At 40.4% G+C, this 16,878-nt stretch overlaps 1 protein-coding gene across 19 annotated transcripts in view; it reads right to left on the bottom strand.

The window, feature by feature from the left end:
• LOC127007085 (protein nervous wreck-like) overlaps positions 1 to 16,878 on the bottom strand; it is a 107,797-nt gene that overhangs the window by 72,034 nt on the left and 18,885 nt on the right. For all 19 annotated transcript variants that reach the window (XM_050877649.1, XM_050877637.1, XM_050877645.1 and 16 more), the window contains exon 4: positions 10,113 to 10,198. In XM_050877649.1, the coding sequence (XP_050733606.1) occupies positions 10,113 to 10,198 (86 nt within the window). The remainder of the gene's footprint in view (positions 1 to 10,112; positions 10,199 to 16,878) is intronic.

Raw genomic sequence — 16,878 nt, 5'->3', positions numbered from 1 at the left:
AGCCTCAAAGCCTTAGCCACGTCGACCTTCGCTGAGAGGATGTGACGCTCTACTATAAAATGTGCACGGCTCAAGTTACAAAGTTTTGCTCGGTCTAGACATTTTTTACTCCAAGATAAAAAAAGAATTACTGGACGGAGGATGTAGCCCTCTCGTTTTCCTCTTTCTTTTTGTCCCTTCATAACAAAGGAGGTCAGACACAGAGGCCGAGGAAAAAAATGCAGCGCTACATGCATGGTGGTTCTCAAAAAGGCACAGTAAGAGGATTGAAAAAGTGAATGTTTATTTCGTTAAAACAAAAGTTGACCGGGTTCTTGGTGTCTAAATACCAGTGTTCTGAAAGACTAAATTCACACTTAAAACACCTTGAAATCGACTCTTGCAGAGGGTTGCAAAGGATGGGAAAGTTTCCAGAAAAATATAAACTTCCCAAGGAAAGTTTCCTGGAATTTTCAGGGCCCGGGAATTTTCAAATTTTTCACACATTTGTTTGGGATTTGGTTAGATAAGTTAGATTAAGTTTAGGGTATATTCAGACACATGATGGCCAACACCTAATGGTATAAATCAACAAAGAGTGACCTCACTTTGTTGTATAGAAAGTCTCATTAGTAAGGAAGCATTTATGAGTTTTCTGAGTCAAGAGCTATAGTAACTGTTTGATCTTTTATTAAGTTAGGTTAGGTTACCCGGAGGGCGGCAGGAGCCTCAATGGGCGTCGCTTAGACAATTTTGCCTGCGTCACCACCGGGCTAAGGGAAATTCACTAACAGCCCCCTAAAATTGAAGTCTAAAGAGGCAACAATAACCTCAGCCTAAAAAAAACAAAAAAACAATAGCGCAATAGGCAAACGTAAATTTTTCCTCAGTTCTCAAGTTCCCGAAAATTTCAAAAATTCCCATGGAAAGTTTCCGAGCTCAAAATTCCCGGGAATTTTACAACCCTAGTCTTGCAAATATTACTGAAATCTACTGCAGCGGCTAACAAATGATAACAAAGCTCACAATATGGGTAAGATTCATTACATTATTCTTTCAAGTTATAATAAGACACGTTCTCTTCATATATTTTCGCCCACTGATGAGATGAGAAGAAAAACTGTAATCAAATATATTTTATCACTTTAAGGGACGGACCATAGAGAAAGGGACCAAGGACAAGAACCATTGATACTTTAGGATTAATGACACGGGCAACATAGTAGAGTGCGAGAGTGTATGATCGCACTCACTCAAGTCCAATGGAAAATTAATTGTACTGTGACTTCAAATAACTAAGTGTCGCCTTCTCGCCAATGTAAATGAAATCTGGCGAGACAGAAACGTAGGCTTATTTGCATCTCGACCAAAAGTTTTGTTTAGCTTTCGAAGGAATGAAGGCACAGTCAAGGCTTAAAGGGTAAGTAACGTTGCAGGTTTAGGTGGAAGAGGTGGTGATGGTGGACGACGACGAGGAGGAGGAGTAGGAGGAGGAGGAAGAGGAGGAGGAGGAGAAAGATTACCACAGTGTACAATATTTTCTGACGGGCAACTCTTCTCTGCAAAACTCCACAATTTTCACAATATTGCCACAAAACACTCGACTTCCTCCGGCCCACTCTGAGCTCGAACACGCTCTTATCCTTTTACGATGACTGTCCTGTAGGTGACCAATAGAAGCGCTGAATGCTTATGTAAAATGAAACTGAAATCAGATGAAATATAGCAACTGATGAAAAAGCGATTGTTTGTGGATGCTGAATGAATGAATACGTGTTTTTAGTGCATCAAAGGCTAATCATTTTATGCAACTATTCCCTTTTCGTTAATGGCATCTATACGCTCATAAGAATAAAGGGAAAATAAATAAAGCCCCACAGGCCTTAACCCGGTAGCAGCGATGGGCCAAATTTGTGGCTTTATCGTGTAGCAGCGACGGGCCAAACATGCAATGATTTAAACCCCCCAAAATAGATGATACATAAACTGATCAGAAATGTTTTGATATATATTATGAAATGGATTGTGTGAGTGCTGATTTTTTCTCATTTTTCTCGCTTAGAGGGCCCTTCAAGACACATGATCCCCGCTGCTACCGGGTTAAGATATGGCTACAGAAAAGGAACTTGTGGTTAAACAGACATAGACGGGAGAAAGACGGTAAAATAGAGTGACTAGTGGGAAAAGGTGTGGGCCTGACGGAGAGCCTTGCCCCAGCTATACACGCTACAGCTCTCCTTTAATGTGTAGCGATGGACTGACCCCCTGAACCCTGAACCTAACCCCCACATCAGACGCCATCGACTATGCTCCTGAATGCTGCCCTTATCCGAGGGGGAACTACTGTGTTATTGCTTGCTGGACCCCTCGATTGGAGTATGGAGTTCTTAGATGTCTGAGTTTTGTTAATTCTTACGGTATACCTTCTGTTTTTGAGTTTTGTTTGTGTTCTTAGCTGTGTTTTGTTAGTCTTTATCATATATTTTCTGTTGTTAGTTTTGTTCCCGGCTGTTTCTTCTTTCTTGTATGTTAAGGTTAGTTCTCTGCCTTAATAATTTGGGTGATAGGAGCCTTTCATCAAATTAATTCGCTCAGTCTAAGCGATGTTATCTCTCTTTTTCTCGCCCACCTTTCCCTCGTATAGACTTAATTATTACCTAAAGCTGTTTCCACTCCCTTTCTTTGGAGGCTACTTGTTGCATGCCTCAACTTCCTCCATTATGCACTAGTGTGGCCGAGGAAGACTCTCCTTGGTAACACTGCCGATCTAAGAAATGCAAGAGTTAAATATTGCCGTCAGTTTTAGTCCTTCAATCCTAGGCTATACATTGGTTGACATAAATACAAAATATCTCCCACTTATTTTCTTCCCATTTGGTAATACGTACAGCAAAAAGATAAATTAAATAAGTATTGTTGGAGTTGACTAGTGCTTTAAGTTCTAGCCTGCTATCATATACACTGGCTGACCCATAAATGAAAAAAAAAATCTCCCACTTATATTCTTCCCATTCGGTAATACGTACAGTAAAAAAAATATAATTAAAAATCGGCAATGCAGGAGTTGAGCAATGCCTTCAGTCTTATTCCTTCATTCTGTACATTCGTTGTCTCTTAAATAAATATAAATAAATATCTCCCAATAATTTCAATCATATTCAGCAGTATGTACGATAAAAATGACAAATGAAAGCGGCAATGGAAGAGTTGAGCAATGCCTTCAGTCCTAGTCTTTCATCCTGTACATTCGCTGTCTCTTAAAAAAATCTAAATAAATATCTCCTAATAATTTCAATCATATTCAGCAGTATGTACGATAAAAATGGTAAATGAAAGCGGCAATGGAAGAGTTGAGTAGTGCCTTCAGTCTTTCATCCTGTACATTCGTTGACTCTTAAGTAAATATAAATAAATATCTCCCAATAATTTCAATCATATTCAGCAGTATGTACGATAAAAATGACAAATGAAAGCGGCAATGGAAGAGTTGAGTAGAGCCTTCAGTCCTAGTCTTTCATCCTGTACATTCGTTGACTCTTAAGTAAATATAAATAAATATCTCCCAATAATTTCAATCATATTCAGCAGTATGTACGATAAAAATGATAAATGAAAGCGGCAATGGAAGAGTTGAGTAGAGCCTTCAGTCCTAGTCTTTCATCCTGGACATTCGTTGACTCTTAAGTAAATATAAATAAATATCTCCCAATAATTTCAATCATATTCAGCAGTATGTACGATAAAAATGATAAATGAAAGCGGCAATGGAAGAGTTGAGTAGAGCTTTCAGTCCTAGTCTTTCATCCTGGACATTCGTTGACTCTTAAAAAAATCTATATAAATATCTCCCAATAATTTCAATCATATTCAGCAGTATGTACGATAAAAATGGTAAATGAAAGCGGCAATGGAAGAGTTGAGTAGAGCCTTCAGTCTTTCATCCTGTACATTCGTTGACTCTTAAATAAATATAAATAAATATCTCCCAATAATTTCAATCATATTCAGCAGTATGTACGGTAAAAATGATAAATGAAAGCGGCAATGGAAGAGTTGAGTAGAGCCTTCAGTCTTTCATCCTGTACATTCGTTGACTCTTAAGTAAATATAAATAAATATCTCCCAATAATTTCAATCATATTCAGCAGTATGTACGGTAAAAAAGACAAATGAAAGCGGCAATGGAAGAGTTGAGTAGAGCCTTCAGTCTTTCATCCTGTACATTCGTTGACTCTTAAATAAATATAAATAAATATCTCCCAATAATTTCAATCATATTCAGCAGTATGTACGGTAAAAAAGACAAATGAGAAAGGCAATGCAAAAGTTGAGTAATACCTTCAATCCTTCAGTCCAAGTCTCTCATCCTATACTCACTCATAAATGAAAATATATACCTCCCACTAATTTTCTTCCCATTCGGTAATATGTACAGTGAAAAAAATGTAAATGAAATAAGCAATACAAGAGTTGAGTAGTGTCTTCAGTCCTTCATCTTATACACTGAATGACCCAAATAAAAACACGGATCTCTCATTTATTATCTTCCCATTCGGTAATATATACAATAAAAAAAAAGAAGATTAATTAAATAGCAATGTAGGAGTTGAGTAATGCCTTCAATCCTTCAGCCCCAGTCTCTCATCCTCTACCCTGGCTGACTTATAAATGAAAAATATATACCTCCCACGACAATTTTTTTCCCTTTCGGTGATATGTACAGTGAAAAAAATGTAAATGAAATAAGCAATGCAAGAGTTAAGTAGTGTCTTCAGTCCTTCATCTTATACCCTGAATGACCCAAATAAAAACATGTATCTCTCATTTATTATCTTCCCATTCGGTAACAAATACAGTAAAAAAAAAAAGATAAATGAAATAGCAATGTAGGAGTCGAGTAGTGCCTTCAATCCTTCAATCCCAGTCTCTCATCCTATACTCACTCATAAAAAAAAATACATACCTCCCACTAATTTTCTTCCCTTTCAGTAATATCTACGGTAAAAAAAAAAGATAAATGAAATAGCAATGTACGAGTTGAGTAGTGCCTTCAATCCCAGTCTCTCGTCCTATACTCACTCATAAAAAAATACATACCTCCCACTAATTTTCTTCCTTTTCGGTAATATCTACGGTAAAAAAAAAAAAAAAGATAACCGTAACAAGGGGATTCATCTGCCGCAAAAAGCTTAAATTCATTATGAAACACGGCCTTCACTTTTTTCCCTTCCTTCGAAACAACATTAAGTCGAGATTTTTCCCGTTATACTTTCAGCCTTTGGTCTGCCCGCTGGCCTCCATTTGGCAAATTACGACACAAAAAAGGCAACAAAAGAGCGGAATGAAATGAGTGAGGGCGAGGTAGCCGAGGACCCTAACCTATGTCCCCTTCCCTCCTCCCCCACTCCCCTCCTCTCCACCCCACCACTCAAATTGAATTCCGTGATGAAGAAATGCTGGAATAATGTGGACACTGATGCAGGGGAAAGGTTATATCTGATTTCCTTTGCGTAATATATGATGACGTGTTTGTTTCATAGTTATAGACTTTCCTTAATTCTTCAAGGTACGCACAGTTTTTCTTTTTCGTAGTGTTTGTTGATGAAGTGAAGGGAGAAAGGTTATATCCGATTTCCTTTGCGTAATGTATGATGACGTGTTTGTTTCATAATGTTAAAGAGTTTACTTAATTCTTCAAGGTACAGTTTTTCTTTTTCGTAGTGTTTGTTGATGAAGTGAAGGGAGAAAGGTTATATCCGATTTCCTTTGCGTAATGTATGATGACGTGTTTGTTTCATAAAGTTATAGACTTTCTTTAATTCTTCAAGGTACCTACAGTTTTTCTTTTTCGTAGTGTTTGTTGATGAAGTGAAGGGAGAAAGGTTATATCCGATTTCCTTTGCGTAATGTATGATGACGTGTTTGTTTCATAATGTTAAAGACTTTCCATGTAACTCTTCAGGGAACAGTTCTTTCTTCGTAGTATTTGCTAATGAAGAGTAAAGACTGAAGTGGACTAAGAGAGAAACGGTTATATCCGATTTCCTTTACGTAATATATGATGACGTATTCACTTCATAACGTAATAGACTTTACTTAATTCATCAAGGCTCAGTTTTTCTTTTTCGTTGTGTTAGCTAATGAGGAGTAAAGACTGAAGTGGACTAAGAGAGAAACGGTTATATCCGATTTCCTTTGCGTAATGTATGGTGACGTATTAACTTCATAACGTTATAGACTTTACTTAATTCTTCAAGGTACAGTTTTTCTTTTTCGTTGTGTTAGCTAATGAGGAGTAAAGACTGAAGAGGACCAAGAGAGAAACGGTTATATCCGATTTCCTTTACGTAATATATGATGACGTATTAACTTCATAACGTTATAGACTTTACTTAATTCTTCAAGGTACAGTTTGTCTTTTTCGTTGTGTTAGCTAATGAGGAGTAAAGACTGAAGTGGACTAACAGAGAAACGGTTATATCTGATTTCCTTTACGTAATATATGATGACGGATTCAGTTCATAACGTTACAGACTTTACTTAATTCTTCAAGGTACAGTTTGTCTTTTTCGTTGTGTTAGCTAATGAGGAGTAAAGACTGAAGTGGACTAAGAGAGAAATGTTATATCCGATTTCCTTTACGTAATGTATGATGACGTATTAACTTCATAACGTTATAGACTTTACTTAATTCTTCAAGGCACAGTTTTTCTTTTTCGTAGTGTTTGATAATGAAGAGTAAAGACTGAAGTGGACCAAGGGATAAAAGGTTGTATCCGATTTCCTTTTCGTAATGTATGACCTAGTATTCGTTTCGTAATGTTATACTTTCCTTGTAATTCTTCACGGCACAATTCATTTTTCGTAGTGGATGCTAATGAAGATTAAAGAGTAAAAAAGTTGTATAAGTGGCCTATTTTAGATCCTCTCATTATATGATAGCAAAATAACAACACGACATAACTAACTATAACAAGCTATAATGATAACTATCCCTAATAACTAATGTCTATAACTATAACTTACGACACATTGGTTGGTATTATAAGACCATTTCGCTTCTAACATCAACTATTTCTAAAGGTCAAAGAGGGAGGCAATTGAGTTCTAATGAGTGTTTCTTTAGGTTCATGGTACTGAAGAAGGGACAAACTACCATCAGGTCAAAAAAACTACTCCTGGAAATACCCAATCGTCCTAGGAAAGCCTTGTCAAATAGGTAAACTTAAGCGACAAAATGTTTAGTAATACGGCCCAATGATTATATCCAAACTACTACAATATACCACACTCCACAAAATTATTAAGGTGCCTTTCATCTCTCGACCAAGTAAAAACGGAAATGATAAAAGAAACACCACTGAATCTAGGTCGCCAGATACGGTACCCACCAGAAATAGGTAATGAGACAAGGCCGATAGGGAATAATTAATACACTTACTCTCATTACTAAAGCCAACAGCCACAGCCAATAAGGAAATTAGTCCCAGCCGCTCCTCCATTACCATAATTTAGAAGTTGGCCTGACGCAGCGTGGGGCTCATTACGTCCATCATGCATTGGAGTTAGTAAAGGAAGGTTGTTTGAAAGGTTAACCTATTCAGTGGCCTGCTTGCTGTTCTGATGCCATAAAAAAAGGCCCCATCAAGAAAACCTACTTATGATATGGCCTGAATGTTACAACAACTACTACTACTACTACTACTACTATAGTCTGTTCACATAAGTCTGATCCAAGCTGACAACATAAACCTAAGCGTGTTCGTAAGCACAGTGCAGATTAGCTGAAAGTGCTGAGTGGGATAAACGCAGAGGTTAAAGAAAACTTCGAAGCCAAAGCAGTAGCCAATCAGCACTCAGCTTGCAAACACGCTTAGGTTTATGTTGTCAGCTTGGGTCGAACTTAAGTGAACAGACTTTAACAACAGACAGTGATAAGTGGAAAACGCTGAGAAAGATTTTTTTATTCAGTGGACTTGATTTTAATTATTAGCAGAGAGATGAGTGAGTGAAAAAGTGAGGGTGAACTTGTAGTATAATCACTTCAAAATATGACTTACTAAATACAAAACCAGTTACAAAATCAGAAAATAAATAGTAGCCTACATATACGAATGGCTAAATGGAAAGAAAATTAATAAAAAAGAAAAAGTGCAATATGATGAAACCAAAGTTAAAATGTATTCCTCTTCAGTTTCAGAAAAAAAAAAAACATACTGAGTAAGACTGAATACAACTTATTTACTTCTACCAAAATGTCGTCATCTCGAGATCTTGACAGAGGGACCCTGACAAACTATAATTAAGCTATACATATATATGACGAGATGATTACGAGAGAGAGAGAGAGAGAGAGAGAGAGAGAGAGAGAGAGAGAGAGAGAGAGAGAGAGAGAGAGAATACCATAACACTACGTCATAATCTAATAAGTTCACGGAGGTGGCCTGATGTCTGCCTCTCCTCCAGCCTAACCCGACACGACACAGCGACATAAACGGAACGGGTCAGCAAGATATTATTATTATTATTATTATTATTATTATTATTATTAACTCTATTACTGTCACTATTATCATGACTGCAATTGTTTCTCTTTTCCTTTTCATTATTATGGCTTAAACTAACATTTCAACACACATAATACGCACAAAGGAAGCTGTTTATAGGGATATTAATACATTTTCTTTTTAATCCTCCAAGGGGAAACACATTGTATATTCCCTTATCCTCTATTCCATTATATTATCAACGTTTATTTGTTTGAGGAGGGGACGGTAATTAATGCATATGTGGATGGTGAAATGTGTTGGTGTTGCTGGTGTTAGTGTTGGTGATGAAGGTGGTGGTCTTGGTGTTAGTGATGGTGTTGGTGTTATTGTTACTGGTGGTAGTGGTTGTAGTGATAGTGGTGGTGTTAATGGTGAAGGTGGTGTTCCTGGTGTTGCTGTGGTGGTGAGGGTGTTGGTGTTGGTGTTACTGGTGGTGGTAGTGGTGGTCTTGGTGATGGTGGTGGTGTTATTGTTATTAGTGGTAGTGGTTGTAGTGATTATGGTGGTGGTGGACAAACGTATGTGATGTTTGAGGACGTTGTGTTTCTTTATCAAGCTGTGTAAACCATGCTAATTATTCAGGAGAGAGAGAGAGAGAGAGAGAGAGAGAGAGAGAGAGAGAGAGAGAGAGAGAGAGAGAGAGAGAGAGAGAGAGAGAGAGAGAGAGAGAGAGAGAGAGAGAGATAAATCAAGAGTTTATAACCTCTCTCTCTCTCTCTCTTATCTTATCTTTCTTTCTCATCACAGACATTATTCACTCCTCTAAGTGGATACCAATGAATCATGAGAGAGAGAGAGAGAGAGAGAGAGAGAGAGAGAGAGAGAGAGAGAGAGAGAGAGAGAGAGAGAGAGAGAGAGAGAGAGAGAGAGAGAGAGAGAGAGAGAGAGAGAGAGAGAGAGAGAGAGAGAGAGGGGTGGGGGGGGTGCTGGGTCAGAAAAGAAGACAAAACAAAAGGCTGCCGATATGAAGGATTTCCACCAGTCGCTAAACAGACAGACAGACACAGACAGACAAACATGGACTAACCCCTTCGCCAACTCTCCTTATGAACCAAAACTTGTGCTAAAAACGCTCTAGATACACACCTGAAAACATTACCAACACTCGCTCTTGTGGCTGGTAAAAAGGAAAAATAATAGAAGAGTATCCCCTGACCCTCTCCGTGAACAACCGAGAAAATGGGAATACACAAAGAAAGAAAACGAGACGGAATCCCATTTTTGAACACACACACACACACACACACACACACACACACACACACACACACACACACACACACACACACACAGCGTAACAAAAACATATATGAAAAATAATTAATATACGAAATATAAGATAATTCAGCTTTCCAGGAAGGGCAATAAATCAGCGGAATATATCACTAAAAAAAATCGTGTGCGCCATAAAACATCGACACACACACACACACACACACACACACACACACACACACACACAAAAAAAAAAAAAAAAAAAAAAAAGAGTACGAGCTCAAACTCAATCTCGTATGCCACTAACCTTACTTATACATATTAATACACAACCAAGTAAGAAGTAAAAACATCACCAGGCCCACTCACCATGCCTCTGATCCATCTTCCAGTCGTATGTCGGGGACGCAGGCGATCTTTCTGTTCTGGTAGTTGGCTGCTATCTTACACAGGGCCTGAGGGAGGGAGAGAGAGAAGCAGAGTGAGTGCTTGTGTGTAAAGGAGGGATGGAGGAAGCGGTATAAGAGGGAGAGAGAAACAGAGTGAGTGCTTGTGAGGGAGGAAGGGAGGAAGCGGTATAAGAGGGAGAGAGAAACAGAGTGAGTGCTTGTAAGGAAGGAAGGGAGGAAGCGGTATAAGAGGGAGAGAGAAACAGAGTGAGTGCTTGTAAGGAAGGGAGGAAGCGGTATAAGAGGGAGAGAGAAACAGAGTGAGTGCTTGTAAGGGAGGAAGGGAGGAAGCGGTATAAGAGGGAGAGAGAAACAGAGTGAGTGCTTGTAAGGGAGGAAGGGAGGAAGCGGTATAAGAGGGAGAGAGAAACAGAGTGAGTGCTTGTAAGGGAGGAAGGGAGGAAGCGGTATAAGAGGGAGAGAGAAACAGAGTGAGTGCTTGTAAGGGAGGAAGGGAGGAAGCGGTATAAGAGGGAGAGAGAAACAGAGTGAGTGCTTGTCAAGCCCCGTTCAAACTGTGCCGACTCTGGGCCACGACTACCCACGACTCTAGGGTACACGAGGTCTTGGGTGTTGATGTGAAAGGGTCGGGCATGTCTTGAAAGAGGTCTTGAGACTGTTGCCGAATGCTGCGCCGACAGACAGTCGGCAGTCGGCAAGACACCAAGACCCCAATAAAACCTCCCCCCCTTCTTGGAGCGTGCGAACCAACTTGTCAAAAGGAAAAGTCGCTGGGTTGTCGTGGCCCAGAGTCGCCACAGTGTGAACGGGGCTTAAGGGAAGGAGGGACCGAGCGGTGTGTCTCACATCTTACGAGTAATAGTTACCAAGAGAATTCTCGTTAGATGCGAATTCGTTAGCTGTGAATTCGTTAGATTGGAGATTTTAGTAAGTGAATGGGTGTTTATATATGGATGAGTGTGAATAAGTAAGAAATCGAGAGGGTATACTATATATATATAGATATATATATATATATATATATATATATATATATAGATATATATATATAGATATATATATATATATATATATACTGAGTAAATGAATGAATGCGAGTGACTGGATGAATACATTAGAGTAAATATATTAGATAAACAGTTATTACACCATTATATTATACTCCACACGACAAAACAAATAATAATTACATCAATAAATAGCCAATATAATCTTGGACAATACTCTTCTTCCTCTTCCTCTTCTTCTTCTTCTTCTTCTTCTTCTTCTTCTTATTATTATTATTATTATTATTATTATTATTATTATTATTAGCATTACTACTATTATCATGGCTACTAATAAGATTAACAAAACATTGTTAGTAATTAATTTAGCTTTATGGATACAAGACTTAATCTATTCTGGTCACGAATGATGTAAATATAATTACGAGAGAGAGAGAGAGAGAGAGAGAGAGAGAGAGAGAGAGAGAGAGAGAGAGAGAGAGAGAGAGAGAGAGAGAGAGAGGTGGGAAGGAGGAATAGGTAGAACAAGGACAAAAGCGAAATGGGTGGTAATGATAGCGGAGGAGGAGGAGGAGGAAGAGGGGGAGGAGGAGGAGGAGGAGGAGGAGGAGATATATTCTATGACAGCAAGTCTTTACCAGGATTGCCTATTGTACTCAAGAGGAGGAGGAGGAGGAGGAGGAGGGAGGAAAAGTCAATCATGTTATGAGAGAAAAAAATATCAGAAAAAAGTGTGTGTGTGTGTGTGTGTGTTTGCAGAGTGGAGGGTAGACAAAAAAGAGGGAAATAAAACATAAGAAAACAAACATAATTCACGTGAACAGGAAAGGGGAGGAGATGAAAGGAGAGGAATAAAGAATGGGGAGGGGGAAGGAAGGGGAGTTAGGATGGGAAGGGGAAAAGGGGAGCGGGGAAGGGGGAGGGAGGAGGAAGGGAGGTAAAGGGATCGTAGGAGGAGGGGGAGGAGGAGAGGTAAGAACGACAGCAATTATCTGATACAATGTAAGCAATGAGAGTGGATGGGTGGGTGGGAGGGAGGATAGATGTTGAAGGACGAAAGGGACGAAGGAAAGAAGAAAGAAGGATAGACGAAAAATAAAGAAAAAGAAAACGCAAGGAAGGAAGGGAAAAGAGAAATAGGAATGGAAAAGAAAGAAAGGAAGGAAAGAAGAAAAAGAAGGAATGCAAGAAAGGAAGGAAGAGAAGAATGCATGAAGTAAATTAAAATGAAGGAAAGGAAATGAAAGGATGGGAAGAGAAACAACACAAGAAGGACGGGAAAGAAGACATAGAGATGGAAAAGAAAGAAAGGAAGGAAAGAAGAAAAAGGGGGAATGCAAGAAAGGAATGAAGGAAGGTAAAAAGGAAGAAAGAAAAGAATGCAGAGTAAAGGAAAATGAAGGAAATGAAAATGAAAGGATGGGAAGAGAAAGGGAACGGAGACATAGGGATGGAAAAGAAAGAAAGGAAGGAAAGAAGAAAAAGAGGGAATGCAAGTAAGGAAGGAAGGTAAAAAGGAAGAAAGAAAAGAATGCAGGAAATGAAGGAAATGAGACAGAGATGGAAAAAGAAAGGAAGGAAAGTTTAAAGACAGGAAAGAAGGAAAAGAGGGAATGCTAAGAAGGAAGGAAGGTAAAAAAGGAGAAGGAAAAGAATGCAAGAAGTAAAGGAAAAGGATAGAAAGGAAAGGAAACTGAAGGAAAGAAAACAAAAGGAAGGGAAGAGAAAGACTGCAAACTAGAAAGGGAAAAGAGACAGATGGAAAAGAGAAGAAAGTTAAGGAAAGTTAAAAGGAAAGAAAAACGAGAAAGGATGCAAAGAAGGAATGAAGGAAGGTAAAAAGGAAGAAAGAAAAGATTGCAGGAAGTAGAGGAAAAGGATGGAAAGGAAAGGAAAATGAAGGAAAAGAAAATGAAGGAATGGAAGAGAATGATAAACCGAAGGAATAAAAAAATGCAAGCAAGTAAGAAAGAAGGAAGGAAAAGAAAGAAAAGAAAGGCAAGGAAGAAAGAGGGAAGGAAAGAAAAGAAAGACGGAATAGAAAGTAGAAAGAAAAGAAAAGAAAGGCGGGGAAGAAAATAAGAAGGAAAGGAAAGAAAAGGAAGGCGGGAAAGAAAGTAGCAAGGAAGGAAGAAGGAAGGAAAGGCAAGGAAGGAAGAAGGAAGGAAAGAAAAGAAAGGCGGAGAAGAACGTAGGAAGGAAAAGGCAGGAGGGAAGGAAGAAAATTGGGAGCGAAAACAAAAGGACGAACGTTAACAAGGAAGACAGGAAAGAAGAATAAAAGGAAGAGTGAAGGATCGTTACGAGGAGGAGGAGGAGGAGGAGGAGGTGATTGATGAAATAAAGGAATCAATTAAAGGAGAATGATGAAAAGTTTGGAGAGAAAAACCTTCCTTATCTGAGAGAGAGAGAGAGAGAGAGAGAGAGAGAGAGAGAGAGAGAGAGAGAGAAAGCAAAACAAAAAGAAAATAAAGGTGAAAGGAACACACACACACACACACACACACACACACACACACACACACACACACACACACACACAATATATAAACAAATAAAATGTAAATGTAACCACTTTATAATCGGAAATCTTAAACACAAAATGAATAATAATAATAATAATAATAATAATAAGTCACAAAGAGTGCTAACTTGAAAGTGACATGAAGAGGAGAAGAAAAAGAAGAACGTGAAGTCTGAGTTTGCCACTAAAGTCTGGTCGCAAAATGGGAGAAGAAAGTTTAAATTGATATTCCTCCTTCTCTTCCTCTTCTCCTTCTTGTCCCTCCACCACCACCACCAGCGTCACCATCACCTCCTCCGCTCCTCTGTTCCTCCCTCTAGCACCATTATCATAACCACCACCTTCTCGTCCCCTTCATCTCCTCATTTTTCTTTCCATGCTCCTCCTTTATGTTGTTATAAAAATACTTGAAGGGAAGGACACACACACACACACACACACACACACATGTAGGAGAGAGAACGACAGATGAACAAAATTAGTGACAAAATTGGGAAATAGCAGATGTAAAAAGTAAAAGGGTCATTCAGCAGAGGGTGTGATTAAATTAACTCTACGGAGCATTTACATCTAAATTGGAAACTGAACAGAAACGAATGTAAACGCCCGGGAGAACCTGCAGCGGAGAGCTACAGGCGGATGAAATCATGACGACCAATCAATATATTTCGGATGACCTGCAGAGTAATGGTTACGTCTCTCAAATCATCATTCTTCCTTTCTTATGATTTTTAATACGAAGAAAATCTGATCACAATAGTTTTCGCCATTCCTTTTTGTGTAGATATGTTCCTTTCATAAGCTAATACAAGTGTGCATTCTGTAGTGATCTTCACTGTACGGATACACCGTCAATGCGTTATGGTAGACGCCGTGCTGTGTTGGTTATCCTTGCTTGACGCTGCCACCGGGCTCAGAGTGCCTGCTCCGCGGGTGGCACTGTGTCCGGACGCTTCCGTGCCTCTCGGTGGTGGCATTCCCCGCCCTGCGAGCCCTGACTCTGCGAGACGAGCTTTGATGTCGCGCACGGCGGCCGCGACCCCTGCCGGCGGCCCCCTGATGGAAATGGTGCCGGTCGTGGTATCGTCGGGGGGCGGCACCCTCACCGTCACCCCAGGGTGCTCCTGGCTCAGCCTCCTGAGCACCGCCCCGCCATGGCCCACCACGAGGCGCCGCATGCCGGGCGCCACCTGCAGCAGCTCCTCAGTCACCTGTGCCTGCTTCTGTGCGGCGGCTCGGCGTACCTGCGCTTCAATGACCTCCAGGTGGCTACTGATTGCTTTGGCCGCGGCCCTTACCTCGCTCTTGCGGCCTCTCAGGGTCACCTCCCGACTAAGGTCACTCGGGGGCGGCACCGATACGCGGACAGAAGGATACTCGTGCCGCAACTGCCGGAGAGCTGCCCCATTCGGCCCAACCACGTGCCTCCGCCTGTCTGGGGGCACCGAGAGGACGATGGTCACTATGTCCTCGACCCAGGACTGGCCCACGCTGGCCCGGGAGCCCTGGCGTGGGGCGGGTGTCTTTGGCCTGCCCTGGGTCCTTCCTTTTCCTCGCTCCGTCCCTGTGGAGGCGGTGCCCGTCTCCCCCGCCCTGCGTGGCGCGGCGCTGCGCGTCTCCCCCGCCCCGCGTGGCGCGGCGCTGCGCGTCTCCTCCGCCTCGCGTGCCGCGCCAGCAGGGAGAGGGTTGGGCTTCATTGTTTGGGAAGAGTAGTTTTACTCAAATCTTAACCAAACTCGCAACAAATTGCAACAAATGATGAATAGAAAGGCCTATAGATGAACGTATAAAATGACCCAAGAGATAATATGAGGGTAGTTAGTTAAAACCATAATTAATAAATGAATTGATTATAACTAAAAGTTGCATCTATTATATTTTTCAGCATATCGAAAAGAACAGATGTTACCAATTGACTTGCAACATTTTAAGGGAAACAATATCGACAAAGCTCAGGCACTATACACGCTATTACCCGTTTTCCACGACAATGGCCTGCCTGGAAATCTACGCAAATGTCAAGCTGGCAACACTGATGGCCGGCTGAGCCTCGATCCTGCCGTGCCCTGATATCGTATGTTATACACGAAGCAGCCAGGAAACTCTCTCTCTCTCTCTCTCTCTCTCTCTCTCTCTCAATTAATTCCACTTTACTTCAACATAGTGACTACAAACTGTCTGTAGCAACATTTTTATTTTATTTACATCTGGGAATTCAAAGCTTACGAAATCCTTTTCTCTGTTATATCCATGGACAATCGCATGTCAAACTAATATGTATAAGAATAGAATTGCTTGAATAAAATATATAAAAAAACACATCTCATAATTTATATATATTCTAACCATCATCACCATCACTACCACCTGCTTCCTTTACCGTAGAAAAAAAAAAGACTCTTAGGTAAATACAGAATAAAGTTTTGCCCGCGTCTGTTGTTTATCGCAAATGCATTCAGCTCAAATCCAGGGATGAATAATGTTTGCGATCCTTCCATTTCTCGAAAATAATATATTCGGGATCCAAGATGATTACGTGCGTGTGTGTGTGTGTGTGTGTGTGTGTGTGTGTGTGTGTGTGTGTCACAGCGGTAACAATAAGATGATCGATACGTTTGTCTGTGTGATTGACACCTGGCAACAGAGAGGAGGATAAGGAGAAAGAGGAGGAGGAGGAGGAGAAGGAGGAGGAGGATTGATTGATTGATAGTTTATTGTTGCAAGTAAACAACAAAGGAGAAGGAAGGAGCATGCCATCCCAACCCCCAGGCAGAAAAAGATAAGAACGAGGAGGAAAAATATGAATAAAAGGAGGACGAGGAGGACAAGATGAAGAACGATGACAAGCAGGATGAGGCCGAGGAGGAGAAAGAAAAAAACACGCTGGAATACATAAGAAAAACAGATACCAGAACACATTCTTATCCATAGGGAGTGTATCTACTGAACCCCCACCATATAGCCTACTGAGACTACGTGTGGAAGGACAGGAGAGAGTAAAGTATAACTACTCCTGCACACGCACCTCGCTCTCACAAAAGGCCGGCAGAAAATAGTCACAAGAAAAAGAAATAGAGGAGAAGGATGATGATGAGGAGGAGGAGTCAGGTAGGAAAAAACACCTGCTACCTCCTCCTGTCACTTCCTCAATTAGTGTGTGTGTGTGTGTGTGTGTGTGTGTGTGTGTGTGTGTA

This window comes from Eriocheir sinensis, chromosome 34 (assembly GCF_024679095.1).
Source record: "Eriocheir sinensis breed Jianghai 21 chromosome 34, ASM2467909v1, whole genome shotgun sequence".
Lineage (NCBI taxonomy): Eukaryota > Metazoa > Arthropoda > Malacostraca > Decapoda > Varunidae > Eriocheir > Eriocheir sinensis.
Note: the sequence above shows the minus strand (reverse complement) of the source record. Positions and strands in the feature narration are given on the sequence as shown.